A 21,832-nucleotide genomic window follows, 5' to 3' on the forward strand; every position below is an offset into this window, starting at 1 on the left:
GAATTGTGTCTATCAGCAGGAGGAGGCTACAATGTTTCTAAACACACGTGAAGTAGGCTATATGAACAAATACTTTTGCATAGCAGGAGACGATTCGTTTAACTACGTTTTTTGGCAGTGAACAAGGACTGAATGTATCTTTTCCATATGGGCGGTAATTGCAACCATAAAACCACATTCTGTGCATTCTTTTAAAACGACCAAAATATGCCGCAGCAGACCTCATTCAAGTTGTCACATCTCCTCCTTTTAAACTTTCACTTTGGATATTAAACAAATTTGGTCTAGTTGACCGAAACGGCGCAACTTACCACCATAACATAGCCTATAGGTTAGAGCAGTGGTATGGTGTCCAACGGAGCAGGACTATTAAGCACGGTAGATCACGCCAGACAAAAGTCAACTCTTAGTTCATTTGCATCTGTTATAGCTTAGCTAGCCTAGTAGTCCAACACGGCATCGTCAATAAATGTTTAATTAGGATATTTAATGAATTCTACATAATTATTAGGCCTACATATTCTGTATGGAGTCGTTCATTTTACCTTACAACCGGTGCGAAAGGCGAAAGCCATGTGTTCAAAGCAAGCTACAGATGATGCAGGGAGAGAGCAAATCATATCGAACCAGATCGAATGACAGCAGTTTGTTTGCGGGTAACCATTTTACTTGATCTGATCTCAATGATCTGAGTACACGATTGTAACCCATCCATCAGGCGGAAAAGTGACAAAATAGCAACAATGTTATTGTAGAAAATGAAACAATGGGAAAGGTAAAATAAATGTTTCACCTACCTTGCCCCCACCAGTTGGTTTTGCTGTTAGCCTACTTAATAAAAACCGCAATGGAATTGTAGGAAAGTTTAGCCTACAATTCAGTGTGTATATTATTCTTAAAATGTCTTTATATTACAGACAGTCGCCTTTAATAAAGTTTACCTTGGAATAAACTGACACTGCCTCCTTTCTTTCTTCCCTCTTTCTTTCTCTCCCTCTTTCTTTCTCTCCCTCTTCCCCTCCCTCCTTTCCTCTATCTCACTCTGTTTGTGTGTGATCCCCTTACGTTTGTCTGCCGTATCCTCGTTTGGTCACGAATACCCCATTTGAAGTATGATGGGGGTTGGAGCTGGAGCATATATGAACATTGCATACTTTCTCTATTAAAGCATGCTCCAGGAGAGCGGTGGGGGTAGGAGGGGTGAAACAGTCGAACACGCCCCTTGCTCAGTGGACCACCCACATGTGAGTGGTAGGCATCATATAGGCTACGCTAGATCTAGATTCTGCAGATCATACATTTACAGTAGCATGAACATACAGCAGGTCCTAGAATTCTCTACAAATAGGCCTACATTGAAAACGAATGGCAAATCTTCAATGCTTCCTTAAAACACTCATTTGCATAATGAAAATGCAGTACTTTATACATGTGAAAAAGTATGGGTTACAGAGAATAACAATGAATTACCTCCAGTTATGAAGACAAAACACATTGAGAGAAAATAAAAACCCATGTGACCAAAAAAGTCTGTAAGCTTGTCTGTAAGCAAAACAACCTGATGTAGGCCTATTCACATGTATATGATCAATTGAAATGAAAAGTTCTCTGCACCATGGTATAAAAAGTCTGCAGAAGCCATGACTGGAGATTCGTTTGTGCTACTTTGTTACTCATTTATAAACCATTTAGTCAACCCGTATCTGCATTATAAACGAGAACCATCAGTCATATAAGTATTTGATTAGTCATCTATTATAAACAGAATTTCATGAAAGTGAGCACTATGAATTGTCAAACTGCCACTGAAACTGACCAAAGCCAGCACTCGTTTGTTGTAGTAATTTGTTGAACCACAATACACAAGTACTGCGTACTGTTCAATTCTCTTTTAGTTCTTTGGGTAAATGGGTATGTGTGTATTTGTGAATACTGTACGTGGATATGCAGATTTGTGAGTGTCTACGTTTGTTTGCGTGTAATAAGAAGAAAGCTAAAGTGTGTGTGTGTCAGTGTGTGTGTGTGTGTGTGTGTCAGTGTGTGTGTGTGTGTGTGTGTGTGTGTCAGTGTGTGTGTGTCAGTGTGCGTGTGTTAGAGAGAGGAAGAGAGAGCATGTATGTGTAATGTTTACTGTACATTTGTATTGTTTATTTCACTTTTGTTTATGATGTATTTCACTTGCTTTGGCAATGTAAACATATGTTTTCCATGCCAATAAAGCCCCTTAGATTGAAATCGAATTGAATTGAAATTGAATTGAGAGAAAGAGAGAAAGAGTTAGTTGACTGCCCCTCTGCAGGCTGGTGTGTCTGAGATTCCGTTGGACTCTGATCTTGGGGTTTATTTAAGCTGAATTCCGTGGGCTCATCAGGACCGAGTTACAAAAATCCTCCTATAGAACCAGAAAGAATGTGCAGCGCATTCAGTTCTGTATAAGGCACAAAGGCATGTCTTTGGACGTGGGGGCAGGCATCAAAAGACAGGCAGCGGAGGGATTTCTTTAGAGGCTGGGGGGCAAAGAAGGTATTTTGATTGGGGGGAGGGGAGTGAAGGGTTTGGTGGTCAGCAGTTTTAGTGAAGGGTGTGGGAGTGCTTTTGGGAAGCATGAGGTTAAGGAGGCATGTGCTTCACAAGGACACCCGGAGGTCACTGCCAAGGTTCAATATGTAATGTCCGATAATCTAATAATCTAATCACCACAAAAGATCAGGGCTATTATGGATATTATGTTCTGATCCAAAAGGTTCATAATGGGTTTGATTACACATAGACTACAGACAAGGGAAAACAGGGTTATTTACATCTTATATTTTTGTCATAAGAATGTAGAATAATACACAACAACAGAGTATTATGGACATAATGACAGATATTGCAAAAATTCTATGTAGATGGTCACGGATAACAATTAGGCAGTTGTGGATTGTGAGCTATGGGGAGAGGGGTGAAAGTTGTCCATTAGAACATAGGGCCAGTCACTGGTTGGTGACATACTGAGTATCTATTACTAAGCCATCTCCATGACCTTCTTAATCCAGTCCACATAGACAGAGACGCGGATGAAGATGCTGGGCTGGCCTGGGTGTCCACAGCGCCTCATGGGGATGATCACTCCCTCCAGCACCCAGCAGTCACTGTTCTGACAGGCCAGAGGACCCCCGTAGTCTCTCTGGGGGTCGAGTGGAAATAACATATCACTGTCAGATCATTCTCACACAGTGACAGGACATATCGTAACTTAACGTATATGTTTGCGTTGGGCTGTACGTCACAGAATGAATTCCCTAAAAGATCAAATAGTTTCATTCTAACACACCATTCTCTCTCATAGAAATAAACCCCACTCCACATAGACAAATCCTCCCGACCCAAACCTACCTCACAGGCACCCACCCCACCCTGGAAGGAGTTGGTGCACATCTCGTTCTCCCGAACACGACCCCGAAAGTATTTGTTACAGTCCTTGTTGCTTATAACTGGTATTTGAGCCACATTGAGCACGGAGTCATCTGTAGAAGTGCCTGAGAAAGTGAAAGAAACAGTAAAAGAGGAAGGGGGGGGGGGGGGGGGGGGGAGAAAATGAGATAATGAGAGAGAGGTGGGCATATGCGGAGTAATACTGGAAATAACAACACCATCTGTTGGTCCAGGATCTGAAAAGCTGTCTCATTTACATGACACATTAGTAAAACAGATACTACTTCAAGGGCAGCATTAGATACCTAAAGAAACATTATGTCATACATTAGGGTCCTAGGTTTTCCTGACCACATCATCTGACCTGGGACAACTCAGGGCCCTGGTCGTAATGCAGCCATAGGATGGTGATATATAAAGGACATTATGAAGGAAAGGTATAAAGAGTACAACAGGAAAAAATATGCAGATGAGGGTAATACAGATGTTGGATCTTAATTTTGAGCCAGTTTGCTACAGCAGGAAAATAATCATGCAGCAACAGGAAATCTGAATTATTATGTGGATTATAATTCATGGACATTTTTGAATGGGCTGACAGATTTTTCGTAAGTGAAAATCAAGTCTGAAATTTTGAAATTACAAACTTCAAAAGCCTTTTTAAACCTCAAAATTCCCTACACGTTTTAGATCTCCTGCATTGCAGGAAGGTTCTCCTCATACAGGGTGATCCAATGAAGACCCTACATCTGTAAAAGGAAGGATGAAGATGAATATGGAGGAATGTGACTAAATTATATTGTGGTGTTACAATTATGAGCATAGCTCTCCTTTACCTTTAGTTTCCCCCCAGCCTGCGATCTCGCAGTAGGTTCCGTTTTGAACTATGTAGCGTTCAGGAGGCAGGCAGATCTGAGACACACGCTCGTTAAACTGGGCTGAGCTGAGGAAGAGGATGAGGAAGAGCATCAGCCTGAGCAGAATGGGGTTGCTGTTAAATCATACGGCGTGGACTAGTTGTAGGATACTATTGTTAGGTTACTGGTGAACTGTAAAAAAAACAAGAAGTATAATAAAAGATGTGCAGGGAAATACGTGGTTTGTGCATGTGTGTGCGTCCCTGTGTGCGTGTGTCCGTGTGTGTACGCACTATTCCAGTTGTAGCATGACCAGCTGGGACTCTGAGGGTCCACAGACGATCTTGGTGAGAGGGATAGTCTGTCGGTCGGGCTCTCCTTCACTGGGGTTGCGGAACAATGTCCCCATCATGGCGGAGTACCCTGGAAGGTCCACATAACTGCACATAGAGAACACATACTGACCAACAATCTCCAACCTATTCAAGGGATTTACAATTATTTTTTATTTTTTTCGAGTCTAGATCTGGGTCTTTTGGGTTTGACAGTTTTTCCTTTTACTGTGTTTAAAAAAACAACAACATGATATCAATACTTGATAATTAAGTCATGAGAAATAATACACCAGAAATCATACCAAGAGGAGAAACACTGCTTAGTGCTGATCACCCATTTGGAGCTAACCAGGGAGCCTCCACAGAAATGGTTTCCTTTCCTGCACACAAGGAGATAAGGGTTATGAAGACTAGGGTCTAACAGGGAGGGAAGGAGGGAGGGAGGGAGGGAGAGAAAGAGTGATGTTATGAAGACTGGGCCCTAACAGGGAGATTGAGGGGTCATGAAGACTTGGCTCTAACAGGGGGAGAGATAGAGAGAGGTTATAAAGACCGGAGAATAACAGAGAGAGCAGAGCAGATGAGATGAGATGAGGAGAGAAAGAGAAAGAGAAAGAGAAAGAGAAAGAGAAAGAGAAAGAAAGAGAGAGAAAGAGAGAGAAAGAGAAAGAGAGAGAGAGAGATTATGAGGACTGGGCTCTAACAGGGAAAGAGAGGGAGGTTATAAATACTGGAGAATAACAGGGAGGGAGTGAGAGCAAACAATCAATTGTTTTTTTTCAAGCTAGCTATAGCTAAGAGCTAATAGCTAAAAAAGAAAAGGCTATCAAATTTCTGAGAACTATTTTACATTTTGCTACTTGTACTACTTTTCTTTTTAATTGAAGAAGAAGAAAATGAACTGATGATTTTTGTTTTCTGGGATGCTGTTGCAGTAAAAAGGCATCGGCATCGGCTATGTAGCATAGATAATAAGCGAGAAATATATATTTTTTAATGTTTTGACTAGTCTCCCAGTCACTGTCGCTGAAAAACATCCCCACAGCATGATGCTGCCACCACCATGCTTCACCGTAGGGAGGGTGCCAGGTTTCCTCCAGACGTGACGCTTGACATTCAGGCTAGGGCTGTTGCGGTGACCGTATTACCGCCGGCGGTCAAGAGTCATGAAGGCAGTCAAATTCCACGTGACCGTTTAGACACGGTAATTAGGCTTCTACAAGCTCTGATGCTGCTGATGGTTATTAGTAGCCTACCAAACTTGCTAACTGTCTGGTACTCAGCACTCTATTGTTCCTCTAATCACTCTGACATCAATGCAAATAGAATGGATTCTATTAGGGTGCATTACGGCGGGCGTGAAATTTTAGGCATTATCAAGTGCTTGTCAAATTGTGAATGAGTGACTGATGTAGTGTGATCAGCCTGCACAAAAAACAAAGCAGAGCTCATGCCTTTCATGCAACGTTTTTCAAATCCTCATTAGAGTAGCACAATGCAGCCTTACAATGTATTAAAGTCCAAACATATAGCCCAAAGTTTGTAGAACAACTAAAGTTACATTAATAACTGTAAATTAAGCATATAGGAATACCTATTGCTTTGTTAACCGCTCAACACAGTATGTGTCACTCCCTCAAATAATTTGGAGAAAATATCCTTTCTATTTTATTCAGCTTTGTTCAATTGTATTCTTTTTACTATAAAATAATGCCATGGAATTCTAAGCAAATCTTGTCTGCTAAATGAACTAGTGTAGCCCACAGCCTTTTGGCATAGCCAGATCAGGGCCTAACATAAGGACAACTCAGAGTATGTTATTCTGTTCTTCTGCAATAGACTACATTTTCTTCATATCATGCTTCTTTAGACCTGTCTAAAATAAATAATGGATTTATTGTGAAGGTGTAGGCGATATTACATGGATTTATTAGATTTTTAAAAAATTTATATGTTCCTAAGGTCTGCATCAGTGACTTGTAGGCTATGCGTGGAAGCCAGGAGATGCTAAATGTGTTTATGTTAACTGACGGTCAATTACCGTGAGACCGAATGTTATTTGCTTGACAATCACCAGCTGACCAAATTTTGTGACCGCCACAGCCCTAATTCAGGCCAAAGAGTTCAATCTTGGTTTCATCAGATAGGAGAATCTTGTTTCTCACGGTCAGAGAGTCCTTTAAGTGTTTTTTGGCAAACTCAAAGCAGGTTATCGTGTGCCTTTTACTGAGGTGTGGCTTCCATCTGGCCACTCTCTCATAAAGGCCTGATTCGTGGAGTGCTGCAGAGATGGTTGTCCTTCTGGAAGTTTCTCCCATCTCCACAGAGGAACTCTGGAGCTCTGTCAGAGTGACCATTGGGTTCTTGGTCACCTCCCTGACCAAGGCCATTCTCCCTCGATTGCTCAGTTTGGCCAGGCAGCCAGCTCTAGGAAGAGTCTTGGTGGTTCCACAGTGTTCTTGGGACCTTCAATGCTGCAGAAATTTTTTCGTACCCTTCCCCAGATCTGTGCCTCGACACAATCCTGTCTCGGAGCTCTACGGACAATTCCTTCGACCTCATGGCTTGTTTTTTTATATATATAGACAGGTGTGTTCCTATCCAAATCATGTCCAATCAATTGAATTTACCACAGGTGGACTCCAATCAAGTTGTAGAAACATCTCAAGGATGATCAATGGAAACAGGATGCACCAGAGCTCAATTTCATAACAAAGGGTCTGAATACTTATGTAAATAAGGTATTTCTGATTTTATTGTTAATAAATTTGCAAACATTTCTAAAAACTTGTTTTTGCTTTGTCATTATGGGGTATTGTGTGTAGATTTATGAGGAACATTTTTTATTTAATCCATTTTATAATAAGGCTGTAATGTAACAAAATGTGGAAAAAGGGAAGGAGTTTGAATACCAACTTTGGGCTCCCGAGTGGCACTGCATCTCAGTGCAAGAGACGTCACTACAGTCCCTGGTTCGATTCCAGGCTGTATCACATCCGGCTGTGATTGGGAGTCCCATAGGCGGCGCACAATTGGCCCAGCGTCATCCGGGTTTGGCCGGGGTACGCCGTCATTCTAAATAAGAATTTGTTCTTAACTGACTTGCCTAGTTAAATAAAGGTTAAATAAAAAAGTTGAAAATATATTTTTTAAATACTTTCCAAATGCAGTGAATATATAACATTCAGGGTTCGTGCTCTTATTAAACATTTGGTTGTGAAAAGTACAGACACAAAGTACATCGTAGACATTGTACATAGTTCAGACATTATTATACTTCTAGAGACATGGAGTCGAAGAGAAACATCCTCTCCCAAAAATGACAGGGAGTTTACTCCAGGCCTACCGTCAGTGAAACATCCACATGTAAAATGTGGCAGAGACTCAAGAGGGATTATAATCTGGTTTAAAGAGAGGAAAGGAAAAACATACAGTTGGCTAAAAATATATTTTTTATTGTTGACTCAGATAGTGACCTTTACATGTGTGCAATGTATATGCCTGTGCAATGTATATGTCTGACTTTCAATATTATAACAAATATTGTTTTCAGAGTCTCTATTCTGGTATAATTCATTTTGAGTCACTAGGTAAATTTCTGTTAATGGGGGATTTAAATGCTAGAACTGGTAAATAACCAAACTACATATATTTAGAGGGAATTGGCCCAGCATCGCCCGGGTTTGGCCGGGGTAGGCCGTCATTGTAAATAAGAATTTGTTCTTAACTGACTTGCCTAGTTAAATATCGGTTAAATAAATAAAATAAATGTGATCTATAAGGAAAATAAAAGTTGACAACAAAAGAACACAATTCTTTAGTCAGGACAGAGTAGTAAGACAAGGTTGCAATATTTGTCACGCCCTGACCTTAGAGATCCTTTTTATGTCTCTATTTTGGTTTGGTGTGGGCGTGAGTTGGGGTGGGTACTCTATGTTCTATGTTCTATGTTGTGTATTTCTTTGTGTTTGGCCGGGTGTGGTTTTCAATCAGAGGCAGCTGTCTATCGTTGTCTCTGATTGAGAATCATACTTAGGTAGCCCTTTTTTCCACCTGTGTTTGTGGGAAGTTGACTTTGTTTAGGGCATAGCCTTTGAGCTTCACGGTTTGTTTTTGAAGTGTTTATTGTTTTGTTCGGCGTCATTTTGATTAATAAAAGAAAATGTACGCTCACAACGCTGCACCTTGGTCCTCTCCTTTCAACAGCCGTGACAATATTAGTCCAACCTTATTCTATATTTATATAAATGAACTGGCTACAGATCAATCAAGATCTCTGGGACTCACCCTAGAAGACAAATAAATAAAGTGTATTTTATATGCCAATGACTTACTAATCTTGTCACCAACAGAACAGGGGGTACAACAAAGCCTGTCCTTGCTAGAATAGTATTGTAAGGACCGGACACTATCCATTAGTATGGAACAAAACTAAGTAATGATCTTTCAGGAAAAGGCCAGATCTCAGGAAAATAGGTACCATTTCACCCTAGAAACACACCACCAATCCTGAAACACACCACCGACTATATTTACCTTGGTGGTTTGACATGGCCATAAAGTCCTTAACAGATAAAGCATGCAGAGCATATTTTGCAATCAGAAAGACCCTGTATAAATTTAACCCACTTGCCTTAAATTATTGGACATCATGGGATAAAAGCCCCACCGAAAGGTTTCACCTGGAATTTTGTTCAAATATTCTAGGTGTGCACAGAAATGCCCCAAACCTAGCCTGTAGGACAGAACTTGGGAGATTTCCCCTAGCATTCATAACTGAGAAAAAAGACACCACATTCTGGACTCACCTAACACACTGTGATCCAGAATATTATCATCACAAGCCTTTCTTATGCAACGACTGCAACACAAAGAGTGACCCTCAGAGCAACTGGCCCAAAAGCACCAGCTAAATTCAACCATTTGACCACAAATAACACAATTCTAATAAGTAGAAATCTCTAACCAAAATATATAGAATATTGGCAAAACGAAATTAAATTGAATCACAAGCTTCAATGTTACCAAATTCTAAATAGAGATATCAAATTAGCACAACACCTTATCAAAATCAAAGAATTCAAACCATGGAAGACATTAACAGACTCAATGAACCATAGCCTGGCAATAGAGACAGAATGCCATAGAAAAACATGGAAGGCCAGAGAGGAACGACTAGGTAAGCCCTGCGGGTCGGGTGAAGTAGAGAATGAGGAGAAAATATGCATTATGTTGGGAGAAAACATTGAGACCGTAGATCTTGCTGCAGATTATGTGCTGCCTTGTCATCATTTAAGAGATATCATACACATGAGCCTTTCTAGATTTAATTTCAGAATAGTTTTTTAAAAATGTCTTATTATTATTGTTTTTGTGTATATGCAGTATACTGTATGTTATTATTGTTGGTCAAACATATTGTTCATTTATGTAATACTTCATATACATTGCTTTGACAATGTAATGTCTGCGTCCAACTCACACTCCCAAACACTTAGATGCCCTGAACACAGCTCATTTCCCAGCTCACTCTCCAGATCCCAATCCCAATTCTAATCACCTGTTCACACACCTGCATGTCAGCATCCCACACTATTTAGTTAAGTTCCTTGCACCCCATCACTGTGAGGTATCGTTTGTTTTTGAGACACTTTTTCGCCGCTCTGTTTTTTTCCCCCGTCCTTCTCACCTCCCGCGTATGATAGTTTTTGCCTGCCTCACTCACAACGCCTTTTGCCTATTCCCTGCCTGTACTGTTGCCATTTGTGGACCTACTGTGTATGACCTTCTGCCTGCCCCTGGACCCAGCTACCTGCCTCCTCCTAAGGTTCCTTTCAATAAACACCTGGTGCGCTCTGCGCTTGAAACCAGCTCTCCCATTCATGCCAATATAGTATTTATTGAATTGAATTGAGAGAGAGATATAGGAGAGAGTGGGGTAATGAAGACTTGGCTCTAACACACACAGAGAAAGAGAGAGAGGACAAACCCAATTTTGATAAACTCTCATATCTATTGGGTGAAATACCACAGTGTGTCATCACAGCAGCATGATTTGGGACCTGTTGAAGAACAAACACCAGAAATACAACCCATATTTATGTTTATTTATCTTCCCTTTTGTACTTTAACCTTTTGCACATAATATGACATTTGAAATGTCTTTATTCTTTTGGAACTTTTTTGAGTGTAACGTTTACTGTTCATTTTGATTGTTTATTTCACTTTTGTTTATTTTTTTACTTCACTTGCTTTGGCAATGTTAACATATGTTTCCCATGCCAATAAAGCCCTTACATTGACATTGAAATTGAATTGAGAGAGGGAAGCCATGAACACTAGTCTCTAACAGGGGAGACAGAGAGGTTATGAAGACTGAGGCTGGAGTCTCTATTGCTGAGTAAATCTCACTGAGCTAACACTGCCAGACTCAGACTGACCTGTCTCTGAGGCTGACTGTCCAGGGAGAGTTTCCAGGATGCCCACCAACAATACGGAGTATGCTCTTGACGAAACGATCATCTCTCTTCCCACACTCATTAAACTCCACTTTCTCTGTGTGCACACACACACACACACACACACACACACACACACACACACACACACACACACACACACACACACACACACACACACACACACACACACACACACACACACACACACACACAGACTTCAGTTAGTGAGTAAAGTTGTGTACACAGGTCCACTTCCAAGAAGCACTTATTATTCATTATAGTTGCATATTCCATTAGGAACTCACCGGCTGGCTCAATGATGGACACTTTCTCCCCAGCTGTTCAAACAACAATAAGCAGAATCATTTTTTAATCATTTTGAAATAACAGCCAAGGAGGGATTAGTGCTTCGAGCAAAATGTATGAAAAGATCTTTATAGTGTCAGTAAATTAACATTAGGCCTAGAAGGATAGAGTACAGAGTATAAGATATACTGGCGGTGTCCGACATCTGTCTTGCCTACTACTTACTAAAACGACATAATGTGTACTAATCATACTACATACGATTTAGAATGTACTGTTTAGTAAAAATGAATGCAGTAAGCAACAAATATCAACATACTAGGCCCACCCATCCTGATAACGCGGCAGCTAATGCGCAAGTGCGTTGATTCCCGCCATTCGCTCATTTGGGTACAGCGTGTCCCCTTGTCTCATTATCAGCTTATTATCATACTATCATACTATAAAACGTTCTATTTTCGCATACCTAAAATGCCTACTGTGTAGAACGAACGTATGGGTATTCGGATACGGCCAATGAGTGATGGAGTAACAAGAGAAAGATATGGAGAAAGGAATGTAATGCCTGAGGGGACAGAGGTATGGGGGGATGGGAATCTTTACCGCACTGCTTGATGGGAATGTAATGCCTGAGGGGACAGAGGTATGGGGGGATGGGAATCTTTACCGCACTGCTTGATGGGAATGTAATGCCTGAGGGGACAGAGGTATGGGGGGATGGGAATCTTTACCGCACTGCTTGATGGGAATGTAATGCCTGAGGGGACAGAGGTATGGGGGGATGGGAATCTTTACCGCACTGCTTGATGGGAATGTAATGCCTGAGGGGACAGAGGTATGGGGGGATGGGAATCTTTACCGCACTGCTTGATGGGAATGTAATGCCTGAGGGGACAGAGGTATGGGGGGATGGGAATCTTTACCGCACTGCTTGATGGGAATGTAATGCCTGAGGGGACAGAGGTATGGGGGGATGGGAATCTTTACCGCACTGCTTGATGGGAATGTAATGCCTGAGGGGACAGAGGTATGGGGGGATGGGAATCTTTACCGCACTGCTTGATGGCGCAGTAGTCAAACTCTGTTTTGGGGTCAGTGGTGTAGCACCAGGGTCCGTGCTGGTCCCCATCTGGGTTCCGGCAGTAGTTCTCTGTCAGGTTGCCCTCAGGGTGGGTCCCTGGGTTTATCCTGGAAAACCACAGTACAGTAAAAGCACTAAACCTACCTACCCATGCCACAGTAGACACTTCTACACCCACATGCTACTATCCCATACATTGAAAGATATATATATACACACACAGTACCAGTCAAAAGTCTGGACACCTACTCATTCAAGGGTTTTTCTTTATTTTGACTATTTTCTACATTGTAGAATAATAGTGAAGACATCAAAACTATGAAATATCAAATATGGAATTATGTAGTAACTAGAAAAGTGTTAAACAAATCAAAATATATTTTAGATTATTCAAAGTAGCCACCCTTTGCCTTGATGACAGCTTTGCACACTCTTGGCATTCTCTCAACCAGCTTCATGAGGTAGACACCTGGAATGCATTTCAATTAATAGGTGTGCCTTGTTAAAAGATCATTTGTGGAACTTCTTTCCTTAATGCGTTTGAGACAATCAGTTGTGTTGTGACAAGGTAGATGTGTTATACAGAAGATAGCCCTATTTGGTAAAAGAGTCCATATTATGGCAAGAACAGCTCAAATAAGCAAAGAGAAACGACAGTCCATCATTTCTTTAAGACATGAAGGTCAGTCAATCCAGGAAATTTCAAGAACTTTTAAAGTTTCTTCAAGTGCATCGCAAAAACGATCAAGCGCTATGATGAGACTGGCTCTCATGAGGACCGCCACAGGAAAGGAAGACCCAGAGTTACCTCTGCTGCAGAGGATAAGTTCATTATAGTTACTAGCCTCAGAAATTGCAGCCCAAATAAATGATTCACAGAGTTCAAGTAACAGACACATCTCAACATCAACTGTTTGAATCAGGCCTTCATGGTCAAATTGCTGAAAAGAAACCACTACTAACAGACACCAATAAGAAGAAGAGACTTGCTTGGGCCAAGAAACACGAGCAATGGACATTAGACCGGTGGAAATCTGTCCTTTAGTCTGGAGGCCAGATATGAGATTTTTGGTTCCAACCTCCGTGTCTTTGTGAGACGCAGTGTAGGTGAACGGATGATCTCCGCATGTGTAGTTCCCACCGTGCAGCATGGAGGAGGAGGTATGATGGTGTGGGTATCACGTTTTAGGTAAGACCCAGATGCAGATACTAGTACAGGGGCAGGCAAAACGACAGGGGCAGGCAGAGGTCAGTAATCCAGATAGGGTGCAAAAAGTCCAGAATGGCAGGCAGTCTCAGGGTCAGAGCAGGCAGGGGTCAATAATCCAGTGTGGTGTGGCAAGGTACAGAACGGCAGGCAGGCTCAGGGTCAGGGCAGGCAGAAAGGTCAAAACCGGGAAAAACTAGAAAACAGGAACTAGAACAGACAGGAGCAAGGGGAAAAACGCTGGTAGGTTTCACGAAACAAAACGAACTGGAAACAGACAAACAGAGAATACAGGTATAAATACCCTGGGGATAATGGGGAAGATTGACGACACCTGGAGGGGGGTGGAGATAAGCACAAAGACAGGTGAAACAGATCAGGGTGTGACAGTGGGGGTGCTTTGCTGGTGACACTGTCTGTGATTTATTTAGAATTCAAGGCACACTTAACAAGCATGGCTACCACAGCATTCTGCAGCGATATGCCATCCCATCTGGTTTGGGCTTAGTGGGACTATCATTTGTTTTTTAATAGGACAATGACACAACACACCTCCAGGTTATGTAAGGGCTATTTGACCAAGAAGGAGAGGGATGGAGTGCTGCATCAGATGACCTGATCTCCTCAATCATCCGACCTCAACCCAAATGAGATGGTTTGGGATGAGTTGGACTGCAGAGAGAAGGAAAAGCAGCCAACAAGTGCTCAGCATATGTGGGAACTCCTTCAAGACTGTTGGAAAATAATTCCAGGTGAAGCTGGTTGAGAGAATGCCAAGAGTGTGCAAAGCTGTCACCAAGGCAAAGGGTGGCTACTTTGAAGAATCTCAAATATAACATATATTGATGATTTGTTTAACACTCTTTTGGTTACTACATTATTCCATGTGTTATTTCATAGTATTGATGTCTTCACTATTATTCTACAATGTAGAAAATAGTAAAAAAATAAAGAAAAATCCTTGAATGAGTAGGTGTGTCCAAACTTTTGACTGGTACTGTATATATATACATACATATGTATTAAATCTTTGACAACACCAAACATACCTGCCAAATTCATGATACATTTAATTTTAGAATCTACTGGTTATTTTTGATACTTTGTTTTGTGAGGCATGTTGACACTCCACTTCTGGCAGGTGACGCCCTTCCGCGTCTTTCGGACCACACCCCTGTAGTTTTTACCATTTTCATGGTAGCAATCTGGGGTGCGGGGAAAAGAAAACCCTTCTGTGAGTTATCAAGTAGGCTTGTGTTTGAGGACCCCAGATTGCATTGCGAGTGCATTGTTGCCATTGAAACAGCAGAGAGCAGTGTACCCTCAGCTTCGATGTCGTCTGCACAGCGTTTGATATGCAAGCAGAGAGCCGTCCTCATCTCAGGCACAGACGTGAAGCACCAGGGAGCCTCGGATCCATCTGGGTTACGACAGTAGTTCTCCTCCAAGCCCCTGGGAGCAATGGTATAGCAATTAGTATAACCAATATGTATAGCACACAATAACACAGGGATTTATGGATAAAACAGCTAATACTGTAGGTCAAAATAACACAGGGACAATCATTCATGGGTAAATGTTGGATGTATGATACTGACTCTGGATAAGCGTCTGCTATGACTAAACTGCATATGTGTTTAGGAACATAAATAACTAGACCCAAGATCAGCCATTCACGTAGACCCTCATCTCAAGACCCCTAATTTCACTCCTTACTCCACCATCCTCATCACACCACCCACTAACCATCATTCCGCCGCTCATCCCTCTTAACTATCAATCCCGCCTCTCATCCATCCATCCCTCTTTCGCCCGTTCCTCTGGCTTACTTGCATTCGTAGGTGTTTGGGTAGAAGGGGTGCTCGTGAGGGTACTGGGCGTCCCACCGCTGACAGGCAATACCGCCGGTCGTCTCGTTCACTTTACCGCGGTAATCCTCCCCGCGACCACGGAAACAGTTTGTGGTGTAGCTGGACCGGAGGTGTCTCTTTGGAACCGCAGCTAGAGCGAAAGGAGAGACGTGACATATGAGGAGTGATATAGATTGTATTACATTGTTATAAAAATGGAAACGTGTGAATGGAATGGACAGGGAAGGTGCATGAGGGGACAGACGTACGGCACTTGCTGATCTGGCAACTCTCTCTCTCCATATCAGGGTCTGTGGTGTAGCACCAGGGAACAGGGGAGGAGTCTGGGTTACGGCAGTAGTTATCATCCAAGCTCTTATCTGGATACCTGGAACGCACATGTACAGGATTCCATGTTAGGAACTTCTCATTACCTTGGAAATATTGATTGTTTTCTACTCTGTTACAGTACAACATATTGATTAGAGAGAAGTAATGCTGACAGGATACAAAGGCATGTAGGCCTACAACAAACTGTATGTAAAAGAGTGGAGTGGTAGTGGTAATGATTACAGCGGTGGGTAGACAGACATACTTCTCAGGCTGGTAGATGTGTTGTTGTGGGTACTGCTGGTCCCAACGTTGACACTCTCTGCCACTCACTGTGTGGTCAACCTGGCCCCTGTAGTCTTCCCCGTTACATGTGATACACACCTCTGTGCACAAACCCAAACACATACAGTCTGTGGCAACACTTTTCGACAGTGATGTTCTCTATGATCAAAGACAACACATACACCACAATCAATCATTTACACATAGTGTTATTACATTATCTTTAGAAACATTTGCAATTGCAATCCTTCAACCACTGGAATGTTGAACAGAATGGGATGTGCAGAATCTCTCTCTCTACCACACCTGCTGTCTCTAACTCTGAATGCTCGGCAATGAAAAGCCAACTGACATTTACTCCTGAGGTGCTGATCTGTTGAACCCTCTACAAGCACTGTGATTATTATTATTTGACCCTGCTGGTCATCTATGAACATTTGAACATCTTGGCCATGTACTGCTATAATCTCCACATGGCACAGTCAGAAGAGTACTGGCCACCCCTCAGACCCTGGTTCCTCTCTAGGTGTCTTCCTAGGCCCCTGCCTTTCTAGGGAGTTTTCCCTAGCCACCGTGCTTCTACATCTGCATTGCTTGCTGTTTGGGGTTTTAGGCTGGGTTTCTGTATAGCACTTTGTGACATCGGCTGATGTGAAAAGGGCTTTATAAACACATTTGATTGATTGATGTACCATCTTTGCAGTGGGGGATATTGCAGCTCTCATAGCGCCGTTCTGGATCATTGGTGTAGCACCACGGCCCGATGCGGTCCCTATCTGGGTTCCTGCAGTAGTTCAGCTCCAAACCATTAGTGGCTGTGGGTGTCCATCTATGACAAGGTATAGAAACAGAATATGTGTGAGAGACAGAGACATATCTTATTAGATTTTGCTTTGGGTCATGGTTTCCAAACTACTACTAATGCTCTACCCAGCACCAGTTATATTGTGGACTTGGCTGAACTGGTACTAACCTCCAACTATTTTCTCTTCAGAGGAGACTCTTTCCTCCAGACCAAAGGGACAGCGATGGGGAGCACTAAGGCTCCTCATTATGCTAACCTATAGCTAGGAATGTTTGAAAAACAGGTGGTGCTGAATCCAGACCTTAACCCCTTTCTCTCCAATATTCTCCCAATTCTGAGATATTTGGATGGCATTTTGGTGATCTATACAGGCACCCAGGAAGAACTTTTAGAATTCCGTGCTTATCTAAACTCAATGAATGAACACCTTCACTTCACCATTAACTATGACCTATCACAAATCAGTTTTCTTGACGTGATGGTTATTAATGACAAAACCTCCCTCTCTACAGATCTCTTTAGGAAACCTGAGGACAAGAATACCCTCCTTAGAGGTGACAGCTTTCATCCACGTCCACATTAAAAGTCTCCCTAGAAGTCAATTCAGTCGTATCAGAAGAATATGCAGCTCTGATGCCTCTTATTAGAAACAGACCACGGACCTCACACAAAGGTTTAAGGAAAGGGGGTACGAAGACAATTGGGTAAAACATGCCAATGATCGTTTTGAAGGACTAACACAGTTGGAAAGCCTTCAACCAGAAAAAGAAAAAGAAGAAAAAGCAGAACATGTCCTATCATGCTTCACCCGATACTCACCATTGGGGAAGGCATATAAGATCATTATCAGGAAGCACTGGTACATTATTGATACTGACCCACAATTGAAACCCATTTTTAAACATCCCCCACGTATTGTTTTTTAAAGACCCCTCAAACGTGAGAGACATTGTAGTTAAATCTGATTACCCACCAGAGAAAAGGGAAACTTACGGAGGGTAATTACAAATGTGGTCAATGTGCTCAATGCAGCTTCACGTATAAATGCAACTCATTTACCCACCCCTGCACAGGACAAAATTTAAGATCATTTTACCTGCATGTCCGCAAATGTTATTTACATGTTGAAATGTCCTTGTGGTCTGTCTTTCATAGGGAAAACCCATAGAAGCCTTAAGACACGGATCAGTGAGCACCGCAGCAATATACGGACAGGTGAGACAAGAAATCCGGTTGCTGTTTTTTTTTGTACAAGCTGGACATCCTATTAGCTCTCTGAGATACATAGGAATAGAAATGGTCAACATGTCACACAGGGGAGGGGACATTGAGAGGAAACTTCTTCAAAGGGAATCTGTCTGGATCCACAGATCCTCTTGGCCTTAATGAGGAGTTTGACTTGAAAGCGTTTTTATAGTCTAAATTGTGTTAATAAAAAAAAAAGTATGCTAATTGAATACTGTATGTGTATATATATTACTGTAAATATTGATCCCATTCCCTGTGTATGATCATATATTTTGATACATTGAATGGTAATATTGTGAAACTATGTTATATATTTTCTTTACCTCCTGTTTCAGGAAGTGATGTCACTGAGTACTGCCCCTATATATAGGACCTTACACCCCCACTTGGGATATGAATGCCTGATGAAGACCTAAGGGTCAAAACGTTGTTAATAAATATCACCTGGGAGCATGAGCAGCAGTGTGCGGCGTTTTCCTGTCTGTTTTTCAAACTACTACTCCCATAAATCAACGGGATGATCTTACCTGTGATCGTGTGGGAACTTAGACCACCACTGTTGACAAGTATGGCCATTTTTCGTTGTGAACACCTTGCCTCGATAGTCTTCTCCTTTACCCACAATGCACTTCCTTACGTACACTGCACATGGAAGAAAAACATCTGCCCTTTCAAACAAAAATCACAGCGTGCTGCTGACACAACACGACTCATTTCGTAGCGTTATACAAAATGACATCAATTCACTTAGAACATAAATGACAGAGAACATGACCTCACTTTGACCCCAAAGCTTACCCTTCTTCTCATACAGGTCACAGTTGACGTTCCTCTTGACCTCTGCGTTGCTGCCATCCTCCACCCATGGCAGCTGTTTACAGGTGATGGAGCGGCGCGTCTCGTAGTTGAAGGCTCTAATGAAAGGAGTTTTCAAGTTAATTTGTGTTTTTTTTATAAATTTGGGGGTAGTCTGACTGGCACTCAAACCTGTTAGTCCAACACCTTATCCGCTAAGATTGCTAGGTGATGTACTAAGGTCATACAACCCTCCGGGGTACCTGCAGTCCAGTGTGTGTGAACAGCGTCTGGCACAGTCCTCCAGCGTCAGCCCTGGCAGTATCAGCACGCGTGCAGAGTTCCAGGAGGTAGGAACCAGCTCCCTTCCCTCAGAACGCTGGAAGTCATTCAGAGGACTGCGGGACCCTATGGCCAAATACAAACACACAGTCCTAAGGTCTGGAGGCTTACACTATATAAAAGTATGTGGACACCCCTTCAAATTAGTGGATTCAGCTATTTCAGCCACACCTGTTGCTGACAGGTGTATAAAATCGAGCACACAGGATGCCACCTTTCCAACAAGTCAGTTTGTCAAATTTCTACCCTGCTAGAGCTGCCCCGGTCAACTGTAAGTGTTGTTATTGTGAAGTGGAAATGTCTAGGAGCAACAACGCCTCAGCCGCAAAGTGGTAGGCCACACACGCTCACAGAACGGGACCGCCGAGTGCTGAAGCTCGTATCGGGTAAAAATCGTCTGTCCTCGGTTGCAACACTCACGATCAAGTTCTAAACTGGCTCTGGAAGCAACGTCAGCACAAGAACTGTTCGTCGGGAGCTTCATGAAATGGGTTTAAATGACCGAGCTGCCGCACAGAAGCCTAAGATCACCATACGCAATATCAAATGTTGGCTTGAATGGTGTAAAGCTCGCTGCCATTGGACTCTGGAGCAGTGGAAACACGTTCTCTGGAGTGATGAATCACACTTCACCATCTGGCAGCGATGGACGAATCTGGGTTTATCAACCGCTATCTGCCCCAATGCTTAGTGCCAACTGTAAAGTTTGGTGGTGTCACGCCCTGACCTTAGAGATCCTTTTAATTCTCTATTTGGTTAGTTCAGGGTGTGACTAGGGTGGGCAATCTATGTTTTCTATTTCTTTGTTGGCCTGGTATGGTTCCCAATCAGAGACAGCTGTCTATCGTTGTCTCAGATTGGGGATCATATTTAGGCAGCCTTTTCCCACCTGTTGTTTGTGGGATCTTGTTTTTGTGTAGCTGCCTGTGAGCAGCCCAGAACGTCACGTTTCGTTTTTCTTCTGTATTGTTTTTGGTGAGTTTCATATTTATTAAACATGTGGAACTCTAAGTACGCTGCGCCTTGGTCCATTCATTCAGACGAGCGTGACAGGTGGAGGAGGAATAACGGTCTGGGTCTATTTTTAATGGTTTGAACTAGGCCCCTTAGTTCCCCCCTTAACAATGGCATTCTAGATGATTTTGTGCTTCCAACTAAAGTGGCAACAGTTTGAGGAAGGCCCTTTCCTGGTTCAGCATGACAATGCTCCCGTGCACAAAGCGAGGTCCAAACAGAAATGCTTTGTTGAGATCGGTGAGGAAAAACTTGACTGGCCTGCACAGAGCCCTGACCTCAATCACATCGAACACCTTTGGGATGAATTGGAACGCCGACTGCGAGCCAGGCCTAATCGCCCAACATCAGTGCCCGACCTCACTAATGCTCATGTGGCTGAATGGAAGCAAGTCCCTGCAGCAATGTTCCAACATCTAGTGGAAAGCCTTCCCAGAAGAGTGGAGGCTGTTATAGCAGCAAAGGGGGGGACCAACTCCATATTAATGCCCATGATTTTGAAATGAAATGTTCGACGAGCACTTTTGGTCATGTAGTGTATCATTATATCTAACCACTATATTACTGGAGTGTTAAAAATGGGTATTTTCAGAAGGGTTTTGGTTCGAAGTTCTAACTTAAGATCCCATGTAATACGTCCTTTGGTAGGCCTATCTACTGAACTATTAACAAACAGTACGTCATGTACTGAGCATCCAGCTCTCTGTTTGTGAGCTTTCTGCTGAACAACATTTGGGCATGGGTCTGACTGAGCACAATAAGACCTTTGGACCACCACACCATTTTTTGTGAAGCTTACACGAATGGACAAGTGTCTCTATCAAAACACTTAACTGACAGAATCACATTTTTGACAGACTGTAATTAGTAAAATGACAGATTTATACACGATTAGATTCATACATGATATGTATATGTAGAAAAACTGCAGTCACTTATGTAGTGTAAACTGAGCTGACCCAGGAATACAATGTACAACCAACAAAAAGGGCACATCAACTCAACAACATCAAATCAATAAACCAATCCCAGTTGCATTATTAAATGAATGTAGGTACCCAATCGGCACATGAATCCGAAATAGAATCACAAATAGAATAACAAAAAACAAACAAAACATATCAAAACAAAATAAATAAATATGTTATTTTTCTTACCACTGACCAATCCCCTCCAAAATGCCAGGAGAACACAGGAAATAATGAGTTTCATGGTTACAGAAGAGAATAAGACAGACCAGTGCTGGATGGAAGCAGATCCAAGGACTTAATAATGTTTTTGACAATTCTGGAGTTCCTCTGGCTGGCGTGTTTTTACGAAATTGATTAGGCTAGACTAGAGCAAGGTGAAAAATTAAGAAGCCTATAAAAAATATATATATTGTGGTGTTTGTTGGACGGGAAAAGCCAGAGTTACAAAATAAGTGTGAATGTAATGACTGCATCCCGTCCACCCACACGTGAACATTGAAAAGCTTAATCAAACAGAGGCGCTTACCC

The 21,832-nt window shown here is 42.2% G+C and overlaps 1 protein-coding gene across 1 annotated transcript; it reads right to left on the reverse strand.

The window, feature by feature from the left end:
• Nucleotides 1–2,786: 2,786 nt before the first annotated feature.
• On the reverse strand, nt 2,787–21,810 carry LOC120065054 (hepatocyte growth factor-like protein). The gene is made up of 18 exons (XM_039015722.1): nt 21,491–21,810; nt 19,241–19,385; nt 18,981–19,096; nt 18,710–18,824; nt 16,822–16,958; nt 16,110–16,230; nt 15,784–15,902; nt 15,494–15,665; nt 14,986–15,116; nt 14,767–14,869; nt 12,428–12,564; nt 11,376–11,408; nt 11,050–11,164; nt 4,912–4,989; nt 4,568–4,714; nt 4,254–4,360; nt 3,379–3,521; nt 2,787–3,169 (listed from the first exon to the last, which is right to left on the reverse strand). Exons 1-18 carry the CDS (start codon nt 21,543–21,545, stop codon nt 3,008–3,010), a joined length of 2,136 nt encoding a protein of 711 aa, XP_038871650.1. The 5' UTR covers nt 21,546–21,810; the 3' UTR covers nt 2,787–3,007.
• Between the last annotated feature and the right edge of the window lie 22 nt (nt 21,811–21,832).

This window comes from Salvelinus namaycush, chromosome 20 (genome assembly GCF_016432855.1).
Source record: "Salvelinus namaycush isolate Seneca chromosome 20, SaNama_1.0, whole genome shotgun sequence".
Taxonomy (NCBI): Eukaryota; Metazoa; Chordata; class Actinopteri; order Salmoniformes; family Salmonidae; genus Salvelinus; species Salvelinus namaycush.

Bases quoted from the DNA above. Each gene is read 5' to 3' on its own strand.
- LOC120065054 (XM_039015722.1), bottom strand. From the start codon at position 21,545: ATGAAACTCATTATTTCCTGTGTTCTCCTGGCATTTTGGAGGGGATTG. The intron at 3,522-4,253 runs GTAAAGGAGAGC...TCACTTTCTCAG, and splicing joins AGGCTGGGGGGAAACTAAAG to GCACTTCTACAGATGACTCC. The intron at 3,170-3,378 runs GTAGGTTTGGGT...CTCGACCCCCAG, and splicing joins GTGGGGTGGGTGCCTGTGAG to AGAGACTACGGGGGTCCTCT.